General features: G+C 39.1%; 1 protein-coding gene across 2 annotated transcripts; it reads right to left on the bottom strand.

The window, feature by feature from the left end:
- Window positions 1-921: 921 nt before the first annotated feature.
- On the bottom strand, window positions 922-22,783 carry LOC124286748 (serine/threonine-protein kinase 19-like). Of its 2 annotated transcripts, none has more exons than XM_046723171.1 (8): window positions 22,665-22,783; window positions 16,674-16,781; window positions 16,195-16,346; window positions 14,558-14,699; window positions 13,469-13,562; window positions 10,622-10,778; window positions 4,354-4,442; window positions 922-2,804 (listed from the first exon to the last, which is right to left on the bottom strand). In XM_046723171.1, exons 2-8 carry the CDS (start codon window positions 16,777-16,779, stop codon window positions 2,774-2,776), a joined length of 771 nt encoding a protein of 256 aa, XP_046579127.1. In that variant the 5' UTR covers window positions 16,780-16,781; window positions 22,665-22,783; the 3' UTR covers window positions 922-2,773. The 2 variants fall into 2 exon arrangements, with proteins under 2 accessions (XP_046579127.1, XP_046579128.1); XM_046723172.1 differs by having other exon boundaries at window positions 22,725-22,781.
- Between the last annotated feature and the right edge of the window lie 266 nt (window positions 22,784-23,049).

Genomic DNA, 23,049 nt, shown 5'->3' with positions numbered 1-23,049 from the left:
AATATGAAATAATGTATTATATAGCATTATTGTCAATCTATATTTCCTCTGAGAGAACAGTGAAACTCCTCTAAAACTAAAATTCAGTTTGCATATCTGGCAAAGAAGAAAAACTCAAAATGTGTGTCCTCAAAACAGAAAACGTTTTTCAAAGTTCTACCCACTCTTCCTCTTATTACACAGACATCAATCATAATTTACAGTCAGTACACACATCATTGCATTCACTCTGATTTGTTTCAAATGTAGCATACACAAAATACAACGTAACAGGTTTAGCGAACATTCAAAGGGTAGCAACTGCTGTATTTATGACATTCAACTTCAAGCTGACTTTCTATGCATTTCCACACACATTCTGTCCTGTATATAGGAGGGAAAGCAGAGGTCACAATAAACGGAGGTAAGATTTCCTAGAGCTTTTCAACTGCCTGTAACTGAAAATGTTAAAACCTGTTGATAACAAGCCATATCAGTATAATGTTACCATCTGAGTCTGAAATGATGAAACATGAAACCTTGCACATATATCAACTACAGTCCCTTTGGCTTATAAGTGGACCAATGAATTTCAATGTAACTGGAAAACTAATAAACATAAAATACTCAATAAAACGCTGATCATAATCAAAACATTATTAATTCTGTGCGTGTTTTTGCAGAATTTAAGCCCTAAAAATGAAAAAGTTTAACAAACTATCATTAAAATGTTGACACAGTTCACTATTTGTTACGTGGGAGGAGTGCAGAGAAAGGGACAGCCAGGTGTTCGAGAAGCAAGTGCAAAAGTGCCGACAAAGTTATTGATTCATTAACCTGTGCTGTGCCGTCTCCATCCCTTCTCGCACACCTGGCTGTCCTTTTCTTTGCACTCCTCCCTCGTAACAAATAGTGAATTCTCCAAAACCTCACAGAGTTGGTCTGATGTTTTGATTATGATCAGCATTTCATTGAGTATTAAATGTTTATTAGTTTTCGAGTTAGATTGCAATTCATCGGTCCGCTTTTGAGTCAAACTGACTGTAGTTCGTGGTAATAGAAACACTCCAAAACATATTGCTGGGGTCAGACCAACTATTTTTCCTGTTTTTACTCTAAACTTGAGTGAGATGAAAAGCAATCAACATTTGGCAGATGGGAATACAAACAGTCCAAGTGTATTAGTCTCTTGTGTTGGTTTAACAATAACTACTGCCTATCCTTACAGTAAAGTTAAGTGATAATATTTGCCATTATGTTATTGAAACAATGACTTTCATATGGTCGCCATTGTTATCACTGTGTTCAGAGACAGGATGCATGTATCTGTTCTTCCCTTGTATCTACCTGCCTCTTTGCCAGTACAGAATCTAGCCTCTTTGCAAGAATTTCAGTACAAGACAAACCACACTAAAGTGGTATAGTGTCATGTGTAGCATGTGAACCAAGTCATGTTTAGTACTCCAAGGATAACTTGCGTTGGGACAGCCAGCGGTAATGCCAGGTAATGAGGTTTGAGATATTACTCCAGGTTTAGTTTAAGACTAAAATATATACTTCCTCAAAATTGCATACATCCTTGCTTAAGGTAATGACAATTTTGAAACTGCAATTAATTCCTAAATTTACTAAAAATGTTATTTGGATGTTAGATTGGTGGATTTCAAACAAAATCATTCAAACTATCCTTCACCTATTTGATGTCTTGTCTACAGTGTTGTTGAGAAACCCCGCAGAAGCTACCCCTAGAATAATTCCACAGAAAATAATGAATACAATGTAAAAACAAAATGTTACATGATAATTAATACTTTCCAAGCCAGTACTCAGTGCCTCATTAGTGTGAGAAGTTTAAACATGGAGCACTCAGGTTTTGATATTTCAACTGAGTAAACATGAATCTTCCTCTTTGAACGTATTTATTGCCACTATCATGGCTTGATTAAAATCAAATCTTATCAAACAGCATTCAGACATGGAATCTGCAGACACGTTTTCATTCATGGAAGTCCATACTATGAACATTAATGCGGGTGTCACGATTCACACTGATGTATCATCACATCAACACTGATGTTACAATGTGATACACCTCTAAGTGAATTGGCTCAAAGATTCATTCTAAATTAATGACTTTCACAAATCAATATTTACACAATATACACTTGGGCTGTGTTAAGAAATGCCTGTCAAGAAACATAAATGCGGAATCAGACTGAATAAATCAATCAGAACAAACGTGAACAACCAGCCTTCCAAACATAATGTGACTGACAGCGATAACCTCTTGTTGGACAAACCACATGGAACATGGAGAAACTCAGGGAGAAATGGCACAAGTTAAGTGCCGTGACTTATAATGACTCAAGTATCGTCATAGTAATTGACACGTGAGGGCAGTGTATCGTGAAACCCCTACAGAAAAGCACCACTTGATACATGTTTCTCAGTATTTCTCACCACAGTAATAAATACAAACAGTTAAGAATAGCATTAGGATGCAACATATGCCAAATAAAAACAGTTGAACTGACGTACCCATTCTCTGCCTCTCAGTGTTCTACCAGTATCAAGGTATATAGGAGGGAAGGCTTGACTAGAACAGAACTAAATGCACATTTTAACAATCCAAATTAAAATATTGACATTACAGAGAAAAGTCAGCAAAAACTGTACATCTAGCACTCCTTTGTTCATCATCATCATCATCATCATCATCATCATCATCATCATCATCATCATCATCATGTTTTCAGTTCTACACACTCTCTTTTGCAGATTCAGTCTTTCAGTCTCAGTAAGTTCCCTGACGTTGTCTGTGTACACTGAAAACAGAAGCAGCCATGAAAGAACAACTCAATAACCTGGCAAACTGACCAGCTGATTTCAGTATGTAATAATTGCAGCAGCTCTGTCTGTACACTGAAAACAGAAGCAGGCATGAAAGAACAACTCAATAACTTGGCAAACTGACCAGCTGATTTCAGTATGTAATAATTGCAGCAGCTCTGTTATGACACCCAGTGACATCTGTCCCTCAATGATTTCTGTTATGACACCCAACATCTGTCCCTCAATGATATTGATGAGAAGAAGATTTTAAGAAGCAGGTAGCTCACCTTGCCATGACATGGTAGCTATTCATCATTATCTTATCTTACACCTTTTTTTGAAAATACCCTGATCTGTGGATGATTTAGTTTTCGAAAACATTTGATTTTTTACATAGGCCAGAATAATAATTAAAAGAGAAATTTACAATTTGAAGATACAGTGGCAAAATGATACTTAGTTATGACTGACTGACTGATCTCTTACAACTTGTAATGTGGGGAATTCGAACCCGGTCATTTCAAGAAGATTTATTATTATGTCATGGTGAGATGGTGCCATTTTCAATCGATCGATTCACAAAAGTACATTTTATGCCAAAAAATGTAAAAAAGACAAATGTTCAATGAAATCTTGACAATAACTTATGTTATAATGCATTACAAATGTAAGTCCTATAATGACTGGACAACACAACTAACATTCATTTCAAGAAGATTTTATGGTGAGGTGGTGCATAATTCACAAAAAAATAATCCTAATTCTGTTATTGGTAAGTCCATAATAGGACAAATAAAACAATAATAAACTGGCTGTAAAGACACACATGCATCTGCCCCTTAAGCACATACAGCTGAGTAACTGGCTGTTAGGCATGAATATGTTGTTTGTGCTCTTGACAGTATTTACTGAGTTGTGTGATTTACGAAACTGTGTGCAACCTTGGTTGTCATGCGTGAAAAGTTACCATGGCAACCATTACAAACTGCTTGCAATTGGATGAAGGATGAATTTATCAGTATTGTACTTATCAAGGAATAATTTAAATAGGATGGTTTAAAAAATGAAAATTAGAAAACGTTATACGCCAACACCATTTGTTCAAAAGTCATTGCCTGAGAACCAGTTCTTTGTATTTTTAAGCCTTATGTGAGTAAGGGGAGCTAACTCTTGCCGCAAGATTCTCACAATACATCACAAGAAGACCTCTACTTCACCCATGATTCTCAGCTTAAGCCCATTTTGGGAGCTTGATCACTGGTTCAGTGACGTGAACATGATCACCACTGTCTTTATTGTTGTAGTCACTGTGTTTATATTCTACTAAGTACTACTTTGGAATTTGCACTGCCACTGTGATTCATTTGTAGTGATTGCAATTGCTTTCTAAACTAAGTTATTTTAGAATAAAATTGTCAATCATATCACATTTCTTTGTGGTTTACTGGTTTCACACCAAGTTCTTTTATGGACTGATTTTCAGTTTACTTATAGTTTCAACTTGGACATGAAATCGTAACACAATGACAAGCCTCTCCATACCTCTCGACCAGGTCAGCTCCGATGACATCATGTATGTGATACAAGATCCCAAGGCGAGCCAGCTTCGGCCACTTCCTCTGTTCAAGATCCTTCAAATCAAATCAAAATGTAATTTTTTAAGTAAAATTGATATTTTATACTTATCCTGACTCATGATCTTTGCTTATCTCCCTTTCCCTTGCGATTGGTAGTGGAACACTTGAATCCTTTGTAGTTCCCTGAAGCAGACGTAAAAATACACTCACCGACGAGTTACCTGCCTTTTCCCGCGCAAAAACAGTCATGTGACCAGCCTTACTTGTCACTCTTTCCTGATTTTTCTGCCCATGCCCCTGGATCTACTGTGAAATCCGAAGTTTTTCCAGCGGGGAGGTTGGGAGGGCTTCTCCTCATGAGTCAGGATAAGTATAAAATATCAATTTTACTCAAAAAATGACATATTTTTCCTTATCCTGACTCATGATCTTTGCTTATAGTATCCTACGGATTGGTGGTGGGTCAAGCCACTTCCTGGATTCAACAGCTGTCCATAGATACGTCCTGTATCTCCCCCCTCCATGGGAACTGCGTAACGGCATTTCCTAGATCCTATTCTTCCAACTTCCGTTATAACTCGGGGGACCACAATCTTGTCTTACTTCTCTCTCAGACAAGTGAATCTTCTAGATTCATGTGGCTTAAGATATACTAGTATCTTCTTCTTACTAGTTATCTATAACAACCCATAGATTATGATAAGATCTTTATCATAAATGAGTTGCAACCCCTTCACGTACAGGTAAGATCTTTACCCGTACAGAGTCTTAATACAGAGTCTTAATCACTCATGCTATCATGCTAGCCTAGTCTAGACTGTGCTTTGAGGATGGACTGCTACAACAAACCCAGAACTTTTTGGCTATGTCCAAAGTAAAAGTTATCAACAAGTCAACGAGCAATAAAGCCAGGTGAGATTTTCAATTAGGTTCTAATCCTGCCTTTGAGGAACCTCATCCAAAATGAGTTGTTGTGCTACAACAAGAGGCCAAAACTGGTGAATGCCGGAGAGTCGCCTTCGGATGGCTATGTCTCGGTTGAGGTAGTGGTTGGCAAACACCGTGTATCTCAGACATTCGACTTCCAGAAGCAGGCCTCCATAATTGATGATATAGAGCAAGTAATTCTGGTACTTTCGTCAACTTGATGCCTGACTTCATAGTGACGACTGTACTGATGGCTGCCAGATATGTGGATAATGTCGAACCTTCCAGATGTCTTGTATATCCAAGGTGACATAGATATTCCGCCACTTGAGGATGAGAAGCTTTCATAGCTGTGAAGCCTTTCCTCCTTGCATATTGTTCAAATTTCTGCCATTTGTCGTCATACAAATTGCAAGTAGATCTGCGTAACGCTAAGGTTACTGCTTTCGCTGCTCTGGCGGAGTATCCTCTTTTCTTCAGACAGGTTTTGATACGGTCCACACGTGTAGCTGGAACAGTGTTGGGTTCCTGTGGACTTGCTTGGTGTGTGGATGTCTGAGTAGGTTCGACCATTCTGGTAGTTTGAGGGTTGGACTTCCGAGATCTTCTATTAGGTCTAGGAACCAGAATCTCGCTGGCCAATAGCGCGCGACTAAAGTCAGTTGTAGCGCCTGTGTCTGTTTGATCTTCAACAGTACTTTCGGTAGTAAGATCGGAGGTGGAAACGCATATGCGTTTAGTCCTTCCCATGATATGCTCAGTGCATCTGTTGCCCAGGCTTGAGGATCTGGTACTGGTGAGACAAACGTCTGTAGTTGTTTGTTGAACCTCGTGGCGAACAGGTCTGTGCATGGGGATCCTATTTCCCTTATGATGAGCCGGAATGCTTCTGGATGGAGCATCCATTCCGTGGGTGACGGACGAAGTGGTCGGGAAAGAGCGTCTGTTAGTACGTTCTTGGCTCCCGGTATGTGACACGCCTTTATCCAGATGTTTGCATCCTTCGTGATGTTGAACAACTGGAATGTGAGCTGAAGTAGGCTTGGCGATTTTGTTGATCCTTGCCGATTTATGGATAATGCCACTGTAGAGTTGTCTGTGTGGACCATCAGCATTCTGTTGATCAGCGAGCTCGACCATAGTTGTACGGCATTGATCACAGCTTTCATTTCCAGCAGATTGATGTGAAGATGTTTTCGGCCACTTCCCTGATGCAACTTGGTTGTTGAGATGTGCACCCCATCCCTGTAACGATGCATCTGCGTAAAGATGTGTGTCGAAGGCCGGCTCTTGTAAATAGGTCCCTCCGCAGACATTCGACCTGTGAGTCCATCATAGCAGGTATGTCTTGAGATTGTCTGGTAGCGAGATCAGATCAACGCTGTCCAGATGTTTTGCGAGGAAACGAGAGAGATGACTGCTTCTGGAATCATGGCTTGTATCTTGACCCAATGATCTTCTGGGACCACAATTTGATTCTGTGTTGTGATAAATCTTATTCCCAGAAATTGAAGATCTTGTTTTGGTTCCAACTCTGACTTCATCAGGTTCACCCCAGTTGTGTGAGCAATTTGATTGTGTATTGCCACGCTCTTTTGTCTAGTAGAGTGTTGATGGTGTCTGGTGGACACGCCTGGATGTTCAACCATCGTCATAACTGCGTCAGTAGTTCAAACATAAACTGCAGCTGTCGTCTGAGTTGATCTGCTTGTTGATGCGTCTAGATTGCATTGTCGAGGCAGAATGCACTGCAAAGTCTCTGCTGATGCAACAATGGGCTAGGTTACACATGTAAATAGTCCCAGGGCCGAGGAAATTCCAATTGGAAAATACCTTTCATTTCTGCAACAGGCAAGCAAGGGATGTAACTCTATCTTGACTTGGCCGTGACTCACTGAGACGACCGCCAAATGGGTATCACCGCCATTTCTTTCTTCTTGTGCGCTTCTCATCCTCGGAGATAGGCATCAGCGATGACAACAACCTTGTCCAGCATGGCAATTTGCAGTGATGATACATCATTCTTCCCCTTATATACGCAGACGATCTGTGTTGATCAGCATACATCGAAGCGTTGCCTATTTATAGCAAGACTGGTTCCAGTGTAGTATCGAAGGGGACAGGTACTCATACAGGCTTTTATCAGCGAAAAATTCCAAGATAAATATTGTTTATCGTTTATCCTGCTGTCAAGGCTAGACATCTATTAGATTCCCATGATGATAACGAGCCGTAGTTGTATGCTGTTTTCAAGGCTGCAGATGAAGTATTCCCCCGTACAACGGGTTTGTTTACAAGTCAGTAAACTTGCTGGCGCCTGTTCTGAGAGTAAGGGGCGTTGTCTTTCCTGGACCAATCAGCTTCAAGCATGACATCACCGGTGTTGTAGCAAGTTGGCCTCCATAAAATCTGGTGCAATAGTTGATAGAGTAAAAGCGAGCGTAATTCTACGCCGCTCATATAAACCTCTTGAATAAGGGTTGCTCCAAATGTAAAATATTGTTCAGTGATATTAATCACGTATTTCCCATTGTGGATAATATAAGCCAGCATGACGAAGGAGGCTGTCGAGACGTATGTCTGTATTGTTCTTGAAGAATACTGATGTTGAATCTAGTTGATAGGATATAGATTCCTAATCCCCACGCTGAATGACGAGCGTTAATAATATCATCTGTACGTCCGTCCTAAGATTCTTGAAGGCGTTGTTAACCTTAAGCCACCTTTACGAAGGTCGCCTTGAGGTTCTCCAGCACTTGAGATATCGGCTTCATAGGTGATATCATATTGGAGTTGAAGTCATCAGCATATATGCAGTACGTCTCTGTTGGGTTGGAGTGAGTGAGTGAACGACAATATCAGCAGGCCATCTGCTACCCAGGATAAGACCTCCGCATCTGTGTAGATTAAGTAGGTTGTCGTCTGAAACTGAACCTACTACAGGTGTAAGGTTCGTGCAGGTTGTAGAGTTGTGCAGGCTGTAAGCTGTAGAGATCGCACATGTTGTTGATCTTTTTTTTGTTGAGTTATATCTAAGAGTTCGCGAACCCTGTAGACGTCTGCGTTGCTGATATCTGCCTGTTGATCTGAGAGTTCACGAACCTTGTAGATGTTTGCGTTGCTGATATCTGCTTGTTGATCTGAGGGTTCGCGAACCTTGTAGATGTCTGCGTTGCTTATATCTGCTTGTTGATCTGAGGGTTCGCAAACCTTGTGCCTATGTTGCTAATATCGTCTCTTGATCTGAGGGTTCGCGAACCCTGTAGATGTCTGAGGTTGGTGATATCGTCTGTTGATCTGAGGTTCGTGCCTCTTCTCAAAACTTCCTTTCGCGAACCTTCCTCCGCTAACCTTTCCTCCGGAACTCTGCGTGGGCTGCGGGATCTAGATGAGGATTGACTGGATCTTGGAGAGGACCACATTGACGTTCTTGAACGTTGAGGGTTCGCAGACGTATCTAGGAGGTTCGTGGAACCTTCATCTTCCATGATGATAGAGTCTTCTGAGTGTGAAGATCTTCGCGAACCTCATCTGCAGTTGTAACCTCTGGGTTGAAGCTGCTTCAGGTTCGTGCAGGTCGGAGGGTTTGCGAACGCTGACTGCCATCGTAGGGTTCTACCCAACTGCTGCTTCTTCGGCGAACCAACGTTCCATCATGGCCATCATCTGCGTTGTAAACTGCCTCATAAAATCGCCCGGGTCGAAGTTCTGTGTTGTAGACTGGAACTGCTGCGGCGTGGACGAAGCGTTGGCGAACGCTGAGGTGTTGTGTACGTCTACTTCGCTGATGACTGATGTCTGCGTTGTTGGAGGCTGGTCATCAGGGAGCTGAGCAGCTGCTGTAGTTGCAGGAGACGATACAGTCGTCGTGGAGGTCGACTGCGTCGCTCTTCTAGCCGATCTGAGAGGTACTTTAGGTAGAAGTATCGGCGAGTCAGCAAAAAATGTCTGCTTCGGCAGGCGGCACAATGTCTTCATTAAACGCTCTCTGATGAGATATTTTACCAGAACGAGACGACTTCTCGGACGAGTTAGACCTCTTCTTAGCAGCAGTTAAATCACGAACAGCAGCAGACGACTGCCCCTGCAATGTACTCGGCAAATCACTAGTATTATGTATTTCTGCAGTAGAAGACAACACACGGTTACCGGCATTATCTCCGGTTTATCAACAGTGATTGAGATGACTTCCTCACCTGATCCATGGTACGTCTATAGATGTACGATAAATATTGATTAAATTGCAAATCTGATAAATTAATACAGCATCTGTAACACAAGCTGGAAGAACATGGATTAATGCATGACGGGCATTGGAGGTGAGGATCGGTCACTGATAGCCGGTACCTGTAACACTGCAAGATTCATCAAATGTAAACAAACTACATTATGATGAATAAATGTCACAAAATATGAATAATTTTATGAAAAGTTTGACACACGATGAAAACTAAATATAACCAAAAAACTATACACAGTTTAAATTGGATAAAGGATGTAAATATTAAAGGATATGGTGGCATATATGGGACTCCAGTGCTCGCCCAACCATCCGCCAAAAGGGAGAGAGTGACAAGTAAGGCTGGTCACATGACTGTTTGCGCGGGAAAAGGGAGGAGGTAACTCGTGGGTGAGTGTATTTTTACGTCCGCTTCAGGGAACTACAAAGGATTCAAGTGTTCCACTACCATTCGCAAGGGAAAGGGAGATAAGCAAAGATCATGAGTCAGGATAAGGAAAATACAAAACACTATTCCTTTGTCAGTACGAACACACTCAAAATACACTGGTATCATTTCCTGGGTTAAAAAAACCAAAGCAATAGAAAAGTTCCATAATATTTACTTTTTTTATGGCCACCATAACTATGATAAGCATATCTACCCTGGATTAATTAACCTTCAACCAGGGTTATTCAGTCCTTTAGCATCTCTTTGGTGGATGTAATGTTCCATGGGATAATTCATGAAGACTCAAGTGTGTAAATAAACTCAGATAAGAAACAATTTAGCATAAACTTTAAACATATGGTTTGGATTTTTCTGTACAATAACTATACAAACAACACCTTTTATCAAATCATTATGATTTTCTCATCATAACACAGGTACATTATCGTCTTCATGCACTCTTTATATTATAATAATGGTGGAATCATCAAGGTTAATGCTTCTCATTTTGGTTCTTTTGACCTTTGGCAACGTCTACAGAATCTTCAGAATTTTGGAATGACTGACATTTTCATGGGAAAGAACAAATAACAGTTAAAAACATAATAAAGGTGAATGAAAAAGCAATGTTCATACCTGTTGGAGTATTTCTCTGTATTTGCATTTGCGTATCATTGTCAACAGAGCCTTCCTTCCCCTCATGAAGTTCTTCATGAACACACCAGCGTTAGGGATGGACAACCACCAGCTGCCAACATCTCGAACTGTCAACACTGATGACTTGACAAGCTGCCTGGTGGAAGTTAGTACATACCAACAGTTAACATCATTTTCATACAACACACAACTGCAGTAACACAAACGTTACAATATGCATTAAGGATATAAAACAATCTAACACTAATGTCTAAAACAAATAGTAATGTGTTCCAGGATAAAAGACCAATACGAGACTGTGGGCACACTTGCTATGAAAATGGATGTGTCAAGCAATAGTTTGGTGTGTAGCTCAATGTCTCAGTGTAACTCATTGTGTCAGTTTGTCAGTGAATAAGTCAGTTTGTCTGGGAATATGTCAGTTTGTCTGGGAATATGTCAGTCTGTCAAGGAATATGTCAGTTTGTCAATGTCAAGGAATATGTCAGTTTGCCTGGGAATATGTCAGTCTGTCAATGCCAAGGAATATGTCAGTTTGTCAAGGAATGTCAGTTTGTCAATGTCAACTAACATGTCAGTTTGTCAGTGAATGAGTCAGTTTGCCATTGAATGAGTCAGTTTGTCAGTGAATATTTCAGTTTGTCAGTGAATGTTTCAGTTTGTCAGTGAATGAGACAGTTTGTCAGGGAATGTTTCAGTTTGTCAGTGAATGAGTCAGTTTGTCAGGGAATGTCTTTCAATTTCAATGAAAAGGATATGTCACTGTATGTGTCAGTTTGTCAAGGAATGTGTCAGCTCAACTTTGTCAATGTCAACTAAATGTCAGCTTGTCAATCATATGTCAGTTTGTCAAGGAATATGTCAGTTTGTCAAGGAAATGTGTTTGTCAATGTCAAGGAATCTGTCAGTTTGTCATGGAATGTGTCCATTTGTCTGGGAATATGTCCATTTCTCTGTGTGTCAGTTTGTCATGAAAAGGATGTTCAGTTTGTCAGTGAATATGTCAGCATGTCAAGGAATCAGTTTGTCAGTGAATGTCTGTGAATGTCAACTAACATGTCACTTGTCAATCAATGTGTCAGTTAAAGTGTTGTCAGTTTGTCAGTGAATGTCAGTTGTCAGTCAATGAATTCCATTTGTTAATCAATGTCAATGTGTCAGCTTGTCAGTGAATGTGTCTGTGAATGCTTCTATTTGTTAATCAATGTGTCAGTTAAAGTGTTGGTTTGTCAGTGAATGTGTCTGTGAATGCTTGTATTTGTTAATCAATGTGTCAGTTAAAGTGTCAGCTTGTCAGTGAATGTGTCTGTGAATGCTTCTACTTTGTTAATCAATGTGTCAGTTAAAGTGTCTCTTCAGCAAATGTGTCTGTGAATGCTTGTATTTGTTAATCAATGTGCCAGTGAAAGAGTCAGTTTGCCAGTGAATGAGTCAGTTTGTCAGTGAATATTTCAGTTTGTCAGTGAATGTTTCAGTTTGTCAGTGAATGAGTCAGTTTGTCAGGGAATGTTTCAGTTTGTCAGTGAATGAGTCAGTTTGTCAGGGAATGTCTTTCAATTGCAAGGGAATATGTATTGAATAGGTATGTCACTGTATGTGTGTCAGTTAACTTCAGCTTGTCAATCAATGTGTCATTTCGTCAAGGAAGTTGACAGTGTGTTGGTAAATGTGTTTTTCTGTCAGTCCATCTGTCAGTTCGTCATGAAATGTGTCCATATGGCAGTGAATCTCTCCATTTCTCTGTGAATCTCTCAGTTTAAGGATGTTGCCGTGTCAGTGAATATGTTAGCATGTAAGTCAGTTTGTCAGCGAATGTGTCTGTGAATGCTTCTACTTGTTAATCAATGTGTCAGTTAAAGTGTCGGTTTGTCAGTGAATGTGTCTGTGAATGCTTCTATTTGTTAATCAATGTGTCAGTTAAAGTGTCAGTTTGTCAGTGAATGTGTCTGTGAATGCTTCTATTTGTTAATCAATGTGTCAGTTAAAGTGTCGGTTTGTCAGTGAATGTGTCTGTGAATGCTTCTATTTGTTAATCAATGTGTCAGTGTTATAGTGTCGGTTTGTCAGTGAATGTGTCTGTGAATGCTTCTATTCGTTAATCAATGTGTCAGTTAAAGTGTCTGTCAGCAAATGTGTCTGTGAATGCTTGTATTTGTTAATCAATGTGTCAGTTAAAGTGTCAGCTTGTCAGTTAATGTGTCTGTGAATGCTTCTATTTGTTAATCAATGTGTCAGTTAAAGTGTCAGCTTCTCAATGAATGTGTCTGTGAATGCTTCTATTTGTTAATCAATGTGTCAGTTAAAGTGTCGGTTTGTCAGTGAATGTGTCTGTGAATTCTTCTATTTGTTAATCAATGTGTCAGTTAAAGTGTCAGTTTGTCAGTGAATGTGTCTGTGAATGCTTCTATTTGTTAATCAATGTGTCAGTGTTATAGTGTCGGTTTGTCAGTGAATGTGTCTGTGAATGCTTCTATTTGTTAATCAATGTGTCAGTTAAAGTGTCGGCTTGCCAGTGAATGTGTCTGTGAATTCTTCTATTTGTTAATCAATGTGTCAGTTAAAGTGTCAGCTTGTCAGTGAATGTCTTGGTGTGTCAGTCAATGTGTCAGGGTTTAGTTAATATGGCAGATATAGTATAACTTTTTCAGTTGATGTGTTGGTGTGTAAATGTCTTGGTGAATGTGTCTTTATATTTGGAAAAGTGTCCTTGAATATGCAAATGTGTAGGCCTATATGTCGATTTGTGGCACCAAGCTTGCCAGTAAACACATCAGTGAATATGTCAGTTTGTCAATGTGCCTGTGAATGCATGCCACAACAACTTACGTGATTTCTTCATCTTTAAAGCGGAAATCCTTCATCAAAGTATCTTTGTCAAGACTCACATCATTGCAGTTTTTCACAACCCGTAAGAATTTTTCTGAAAACAAATTTTCCCATGTTCATGCTTGCCTTCCTTTTGCCTTGTCAAGAAAGACAACAGGATGCAGGTTCGGTGAATCAATGCCTGTGTCTTCCCACTTCAGCCTATTCAACATACATACGAATCTATCCAAGACAGATAAATGCTAAGACCACAGCCTTGTCAAGCCGAAGATAACCTGTCTCTACCCACTTCAGCATATTCAACTCGTCACGCCGAAGACCCGGTCAAGATTCCCCACATGGGCAAATGTGTTAACCTGGTGTTCCCCGCCTTGATATTGCTGGAATATTGCTAAAAGCGGCGTAAAACCAAACTCAGTCAGTCAGTCAGTCAGCATATTCAACATACACACAGATCTATCTAGGATTCTAAACTAAGAGCACTTGGCATGCAAATGTTTTTGTCATGTTGTTCAAAACTGGGATTCATTTAAAGTTCCTACTCACACTAACTTTGTCCATTAACATTCCATTCCATAATGCAAAACAAATCATTAAAACCACTTCCCTTGTATTGGTCCTGCTATTGGTGAAACACAAGTTGACGTGACTTGGCCATCAAGCTACAGCTATATCACCATGAATTAAGAATGAATATGGAATATGGAATATGGAATACAGACTAAAGGTCAAATATTGGCTCTGTGTTGATATCGACAAATCCCATATACATCAGTAAATGCATCATGAAAGTTGTATGCATCCAAACTAACTGACAATGTTGTTTTGGGTTTGGTTTTTATTGATTAACACTACACTCAGCAATATTCCAGCTATATGGTGGCAGTCAGAAAGTTATCAAGTCTGGACCAGACAATCCAGGTACTGACGCAGTAGGGATACCATGACGTGCATCAACGAAGTCAGCAAGCCTGACCATCATCCCTAGTCACTTCTTACCACAAGCATAAGTTGCTGAAGACCAGTTCTAACCCGGATCTTCATGGGTCAGCTGGGGCTGTACCCAACATCTTGGCCTTACATTCTTACCTATTATATGATTATGTACATGCAGATCTTTCATGACGTGGAGAATGTGTGTTTCATAGTCATGAGCAAACACAACACACAGGTCGTTGGCATCAGCACCCAGTTTAAACACCTTGATTTCCCCACTGCTACGGAGGTCACCCTGAAGACAGACACATTACCTATTACCAGTGTATGAAATAGGCCAAAACACCCACCCAGACATCAGGGCGGGTAACTTCAAAATGTTACCAGCCCAAAATGGATTTAACCAGACCAGACAATCCAAAGAAAATAACTCAAGTTGTAGTTACAATTAATAATGTAATAAGCCTGAGACATGTATTTCCTGTCTAACGGTCTATTCACAACAGTCATTTTCAGAGAAATCTAACTCTGAGTTGTAGTCAGAGTAACGCTCATTTTAAATAATACATTTTAAGATATGGTGAATTTACTCAAGTGTATGGAACATGTTATCTAAAAGATTTTAAAAGACCATCGGGCTGGCTAGCTGTAAATTTAGACCGTCTGTCAGAAATCTAGCCCGTCTCAGGCGGTCAGGCGGTCCTATGGACGTTAGAAATTCACATGGAAAAAATGCATAATTCTACCAAAAACTGTTATAGTAGATGTACAGTAACTTACAATAACTAAATGTGCCACATGTTCAAATTAATAGCAATATGCTGGACATACACACAGGTTACTTGTTTGAGTGGCATTTTAGAAGTTGAGACGTACAATATAGGATAAGTTTTTTTATGGATAACAACTTCTTTATTTCGTGAATGCGACGTTTCGCACCAATTATGGTAATTGTTTTCTTTGTCAATTATGTGGTCTCATTGTTATATTCAGTATATATATACATCTCCTCCACTTCATGTATCACTCCTGCTTGACAAGGGTACAAGAATCTGTATCGAAACGTCGCAATCACGAAATAAAGAAGTTGTTATCCATAAAATACTTGTCCTATATTATACACACAGGCGTTGTACAAAGTCTTCTATCTGTTAATAGCTGTGATAGGACTCTTAAAAACCCCCACTATTTTTGTTTGGTACCAGCATAAATGAACAGCAGAAAATGTTCCACTGGAAACACTGAAATGCATCATAACCTAAATAAGACAGACCAGTTGTATGTCATGAACAATGCACATACCCAAGTTATGTAACCCATGATACTGCAGTGTATACATGATAAATGTTTAGACACCACCAAATTAAGTACGGATATGTATAAATCGCCATGTAAATTCCATCTGAATGTGATCAGGGCATGATCTGTACTAGGGGAGCCTAGTGTCCCTGAGTGGTATTGCTAGAAATAATGCTGAAAGCGGCATAAAACCATACTCACTCACTCACTGCAAAAAGGCATTTGGCTCCATTCAAACAAGTGGGTTTGGTTCAATACAACAATATTTCACTCATATCAATTATTCATTATTATAGGATATTTATATAGCGCACATATCCATGCTAGTACATGCTCAAGGAGCTATCAGCTTAATGATATATAATAGCTCACTCTTTGTAGTGAACTGTTGGTCCCTCATGATTGAGCAATAACTCTTGAATATCTTCTGGTACGTAATTTATGTCCGTAACCACCATATTGAAACTGCTGTTATCAGTAGTGATACTCACCACATGCTTGTCTACTGTCGTCCTGTTTTTCACAATACTGTACAACTGGTGTTTGAAAATTATTGGTGGAAGACGGTCATCAAACTTGTCCCCAGGAAACAAATTCTTCAGATAAAGTAGTGATGCTTCGGTGTCCGTTGGCAACCCATTCACTGAAATCAAGAGTGTCACAAACACCATGTTAATCTAAACTTCCTGAAGATCAACAGTTCAGCAAAAGTTTCAAACAAGATTATATGATGAACTGTATTACTAGTCTATAAAAACATACATTTGAAATTTTACAGTTCAAGCTCAAATTCATCAATATTGTACACACATCAGACAAAGACAATCTACTAAGAAAAACTAATACCTATGACACAATGTCGGCATTCTCTTACAGCCATAACAAGATATCTGCTTGACACAAAAGTGAATGGCAAAGATCCGATTAATGTACTCCACACTATGTACAGATGAAACATAAAAACACTTACTGAGGGCATTATCATTGAAATCTCCATTTTCTTCAGGCTGAGCTGGTCGAACACATTTTTTCTTGTGTTTGTATATATCTGGCAGAAGTGTTCTTTTGCGACTCATTTCTAAAAAACACCCAGTAAACATAATTACATGTATATGTTATCAACATCAAAGTATTAAAAAACTTTCAAGGTTAATTATTTCGTGGGAAAAACATTTCTCTCTGCAAAAGTATCTATAGTCTGTTTGCAGTGAAAACGTACCGATGAATTTCACTTTAAACAAAAAAGTAAATCAAATTAAGTGAAATTAACATTGCGAATCCTCATAATTTTACCTTGCCAATTAAACATTTAAATCTCAGAATTTTATTCAACTTAGGATGAAAGTTGTTTAAAAAACGATCATAGTTTCAAATCGCTATTATTGGTTTGTATTACAAGGGGGTACATGCAGTAGTTGGAACAGTGAAATAAATGCACGTGCGGTGAGTGATGAGCGTTAACTTAGACTACCGTAGAAACCAATGCTACTTGTTCTCGGGGTTTCATTTATTGTGCATACCCCTTTGTAATACAAACCAATTATAGCAATTTGAAACTATGATCGTTTTTAATGTTCAATTGGCAAGGTAAAGTTATGAGGATTCTCAATCTTAATTTCACTTTATTTGATTTACTTTTTTGTTTAAAGTGCAATTCATCGGTGATGAATTACAAGCATCTTGGGTCTGCAGAAATAAAAATACACTGGTCCCATACTTGGTTGCAGATTTGCAAACCAAGTTTTCAAGATTTCAAGTGTAGCATTAGAAATACTAATTTCATTGTTAAAAATTGCTCAGCTTGAAAACTGAAATGTTTTAATACATGTCGGTGGAAACATAGAAAAATATGTTGATTGTGATAAGCAGTCTCTGTCACAGACAAAACTCAATGTCTGTTTTATTAACACCTATGTGTCTGCCTGCCTGTCTGCTAATGACAATATGCAGTACACAACTTCAATCATTGACCACATGCAAACAGACTATAGCTAAATGGAAGGGTTCCCTACGATGATACACAATGTTCCTCAAACATGATGTATACTTAGTTGATAAACACAGGCGTGAGGTATGATGGAGGAATGTGGTGGACACTAGATGGTGAAGCACTGACAATGTGTGGTATGACAGAGGAATGTGGTGGACACTAGATGGTGAAGCACTGACAATGTGTGGTATGACAGAGGAATGTGGTGGAGACTAGATGGTGAAGCACTGACAATGTGTGGTATGATGGAGGAATGTGGTGGAGACTAGATGGTGAAGCACTGACAATGTGTGGTATGATGGAGGAATGTGGTGGAGACTAGATGGTGAAGCACTGACAATGTGTGGTATGACAGAGGAATGTGGTGGAGACTAGATGGTGAAGCACTGACAATGTGTGGTATGATGGAGGAATGTGGTGGAGACTAGATGGTAAAGCACTGACAATGTGTGGTATGACAAAGGAATGTGGTGGAGACTAGATGGTGAAGCACACTGACAATGTGTGGTATGATGGAGGAATGTGGTGGAGACTAGATGGTGAAGCACTGACAATGTGTGGTATGATGGAGGAATGTGGTGGAGACTAGATGGTAAAGCACTGACAATGTGTGGTATGATGGAGGAATGTGGTGGAGACTAGATGGTGAAGCACTGACAATGTGTGGTATGACGGAGGAATGTGGTGGAGACTAGATGGTGAAGCACTGACAATGTGTGGTATGTATGATGGAGGAATGTGGTGGAGACTAGATGGTGAAGCACTGACAATGTGTGGTATGACGGAGGAATGTGGTGGAGACTAGATGGTGAAGCACTGACAATGTGTGGTATGATGGAGGAATGTGGTGGAGACTAGATGGTGAAGCACTGACAATGTGTGGTATGACGGAGGAATGTGGTGGAGACTAGATGGTGAAGCACTGACAATGTGTGGTATGATGGAGGAATGTGGTGGAGACTAGATGGTGAAGCACTGACAATGTGTGGTATGATGGAGGAATGTGGTGGAGACTAGATGGTGAAGCACTGACAATGTGTGGTATGATGGAGGAATGTGGTGGAGACTAGATGGTGAAGCACTGACAATGTGTGGTATGATGGAGGAATGTGGTGGAGACTAGATGGTGAAGCACTGACAATGTGTGGTATGATGGAGGAATGTGGTGGAGACTAGATGGTGAAGCACTTACAATGTGTGGTATGACGGAGGAATGTGGTGGAGACTAGATGGTGAAGCACTGACAATGTGTGGTATGATGGAGGAATGTGATGGAGACTAGATGGTGAAGCACTGACAATGTGTGGTATGACGGAGGAATGTGGTGGAGACTAGATGGTAAAGTACTGACAATGTGTGGTATGACGGAGGAATGTGGTGGAGACTAGATGGTAAAGTACTGACAATAGGAGGTATGATAAGTGAGGTGAAATGGGGTTTAGTGTCGTACTTAAGAATATTTCGCTCATATGATGACGTGCATGCATGTGCATGTGTACTAGCCGAGACTGAAGCTGGTTTTATAGTGCTAGCTCACTGGGATACTATGTCACAGTTAAGCATGAATACCCCACTCAGAAACATTATACTGACTACGAGCTAACTAGTCTTTGTTTTACCCATTAATTTACCAGAGAGCGCCAGACAGGGACCAACAATTACCATATTTTAACGTCTTTTGGTATGACGTGGACGGTCATCGAACTAGTGACCTGCTCTCTGAGCGGATGCTCTAACCACTACACCACGGAGGCGGTCAGGAGGTATGATAAAGGAATGTGGTGATGACATTACCAAGTATACGTTTTCTAAATAATTAGGCCAAATGTTTCTTCTCTTTTACATGGTATTGTTTATTTATCTATTTATGTATTTGTTGATATTTAACTCTTATACATGTGAGCTCTGTGAGGATGTACAACGTATTCCTGTGATGGGTAATAAACTTTTTTCTCTTGTCTTGTCTTGAAGCACTGATGATGGCAAGCATGATGGGGGAATGTGGTGAACAGAAGATCATGTAGTACTGATGATACAAGGAGTGCCTCGGTAGTGCATAAAAGTCTTTGGAGCACTGACAATGCAAGGGATGATGGCAAAATAAAGTGTAATTAAGACTCTGAAACACTGAGAATGATAGAAGTCTTGGATAAATGTAGCATAGAAAAGCAGTGAAGCACTGTCAGTGTGATGGATGATGGGGGATTTACTGCATACAAGACCATGTGGCACAGAGGATGTTTTGTAGCTTCATATCATGAGACACTCTGAATCAACATAATCAGTATATTAATATTTATATTTTGTATAGACAGACCATGTGGATGACATTCTGGAAATATCATAACTGATTTACTGCCATTGTGTTGTTAATGACACAGATAACTGTTTAAGCTTCACTACCATGTACATGATGGATGCTTTCTACTGGTTACGTGAACATGGGTGATATGGACCTTATCAACCAATAACCTACAATTATTTTTGTTTCAGTTTCAAGCCAGATGAGATAAAGCTGTGAATTTCTTTTGTCACAATCTATGTCATCATTCTGAAGATCTTCAAAGGAACAGATACTGGTCATAAAAAAACAGAATTGGTTCAGTATTTAGCCAACACCAGTGACATTTAAAATGTTCATATACAACAAAGCAAAAGAATCATTATAAACAAACAAACCAGGTATTCATTGATTGATGTTCAGAAAAAAGGTAGGTGTGAAGCTGTAAAGTTTCACATTTATTTTCTTAGAATTTATACACAAGATTTGTATTCAAATAATATATATCATACACATCCACAACCCCCTGAGATTTGTTTACCATTTTACAATTTATTTCCTTAATGAAAGATTAAAAATAATACAGCAACCTGACTGAACAATTTGTTTAAAGGTCACATGCAACACAACACACAACTTTGCAGATTCTGATACCTTTCGGTATGGACTTACTGTAACAAATTATCAAAAATGCAAACTCAACTTATAAAGTTGAAAAATAACGCGATGAAAACCCCCACGCGAAATCGGAGTTCAAACGATTCACTAACGCTGGGGTGAAAAGTGGTTTCAACAGCTGTGCTGAGCTGTGCCCATAGCGCATGCGCAGTGATTAGGTTTGCGCGGCTTGAACCGGGAAGGCAATTCGTAAAAACACAGCAAGTGATACATGTAAGGATTATCGCTGTGGTCGAAGTTGGAGAACAAAAGATGTTTCTTGTGATTACAAGCATCAGTAATAAAAATACACTGGTCCCATACTTGGTTACAGATTTGCAAACCAAGTTTTCAAGATTTCAAGTGTAGCATTAGAAATACTAATTTCATTGTTAAAAATTGCTCAGCTTGAAAACTGAAATGTTTTAATACACGTCTATGGAAACATAGAAAAATATGTTGATTGTGATAAGCAGTCTGTCACAGACAAAACTCAATGTCTGTTTTATTGACACCTATGTGTCTGCCTGCCTGTCATTTTTCTCGGATGACTGGATCAGACGGAAACCGGTGCAAACGACAGATTCCAGCCACACAGTAGTTCACCATCTCAGTATTTGTTGATTGGATCGAACGCAAATGCAGAGAGCACGTATTTACAAAACCCACCATCTCTATATACATTCTTTATGGATAACAACTTCTTTTATTGTATATGATGCAACATTTCGGTATGGATTCTTATACCAGTGTCACGCTTACTTGACAACGGTATAAGAATCCATACCGAAACGTCGCATCATATATACAATAAAAGAAGTTGTTATCTTACTTTCTTATTACTCACCATACTTCTAAAATGCCAATCAAACAGATCATCTCTATATACACACACACAATGAGCCCTCAGCGTATCGGCAAATGAACCAGCCAATGAAAAGACTTTGTTACACTTAAGTGCACACCCACCCTCTCTGACTGGGTTCTGTCTCCAAGATGCTTCGTTTTGAGGGAAGTAAACCCAAGTACAAAATATTGCACTTTTGATTCGCTATTGTACGGCTTATAATTTTGTTTATTTGATTTGTCACAATCAGCAATGTATATTATATGTCATGAATAAGTGATAATTGTGTTTTAATTATGTTTGTTTTTTTGGTTGCATGTGACCTTTAATTTGTTAAATGTGTTAACTAAATGATTCTGTAAAAACGGTAACCTACATACTCAAGATACATGAAACAACATCTCAGGACCCAGGCCTAGTGACTGTAAAGACTATAATTTGTAAAACTCAGAGAACAAAATCTGTGTCCCTTCTTCTGTCTTCAGAACATGTTTAGCTGTGTACACAATGTACAAATTCATTTATTTCTAATGGCAGGTATTTATTGTGTAGTATCTGTAACATACATGCACTTGATTGTCAATATCATCTATGATATCGTGGTGATTATATTCAAACATACAATGATGATGTGAAACACATAAGCTCCAATCTCAGTTGTAATCTCAAGTGAATAATGGTGCTGTGTTGGCAAAAGGCCATTTCAGTCAGCACCCACAACAACAAAGAACAAAGTTCTAGATTATTTTATTTAGAATATATTCATTGAACTGTGCAACATGATATCTTATTATCAAATTTCTGTTGTAAATATATCAGTCTGAGTTTACTAACTATTGCTGAAATCATCGACTTGTTACTGCCTCTGCCTACATCGCGACTTTCAATTAACGTTGATTTTTGCGACGTAACTGTAAAAGTGACATGATAAGACGTAACAGTCAACCACTCAGCTAAACTACATTTTGAACAAAGCGACTGTCAAATAATAAAGAGCTGACCAAAATCACTCTTGTCCGTCTGATGCCCTCGACACAGAACTGTGCTAGGTCATTCTGTCACTGAGCGTGCGCAGACAGACGAAGGAAATATGTTGTTTACTAAGTTTCCAAGTATGACTGTTGATTCATCTTAGAGATATAAACAAAATAACTAGAGCCACAGAAATGTGTTCTTTGGTACATACTTCAATTACAGAGAAGCAGTTACGTAGTTCTGGGCATTCTGTTTCAATAAACTTGGTTACCGGTAAACAACCACTTGCTCAATTCAACGGCAACAGGAGGCTGACATCTTGGTAATAACTGCGTACAGATGATTGGTTAAGATATGACCTTAACCTTGTTCGCTAACATTTCCGGTTGACGATATACTACTCCAAAATGCAAATGTTGATTACAGTTTCAAAAGAACAACTGTAGGATTAGTTACAATGTAAACTCCTTGTTCAAAATACCATAAACATATATCTTCATAAAAGTACTCTACATAAAATGATAATGTACGATACTTAAATTATAGAAAATATCAATTCGCAATTATGAGACAGTATACAATTAGTTGTGACAGAT

This window comes from Haliotis rubra, unplaced genomic scaffold (genome assembly GCF_003918875.1).
Source record: "Haliotis rubra isolate DU_JTF1 unplaced genomic scaffold, ASM391887v1 Scf39, whole genome shotgun sequence".
Lineage (NCBI taxonomy): Eukaryota > Metazoa > Mollusca > Gastropoda > Lepetellida > Haliotidae > Haliotis > Haliotis rubra.
Note: the sequence above shows the minus strand (reverse complement) of the source record. Positions and strands in the feature narration are given on the sequence as shown.

Excerpts from the sequence above, each read along its gene's own strand:
- LOC124286748 (XM_046723171.1), bottom strand. The coding sequence starts at position 16,779 with ATGAGTCGCAAAAGAACACTTCTGCCAGATATATACAAACACAAGAAA. Across the intron at positions 4,443-10,621 it reads ACAGAGAAATACTCCAACAG|GATCTTGAACAGAGGAAGTG; the intron begins GTATGAACATTG and ends TTTGATTTGAAG. Across the intron at positions 2,805-4,353 it reads GGAGCTGACCTGGTCGAGAG|TGTACACAGACAACGTCAGG; the intron begins GTATGGAGAGGC and ends TTCTGTTTTCAG.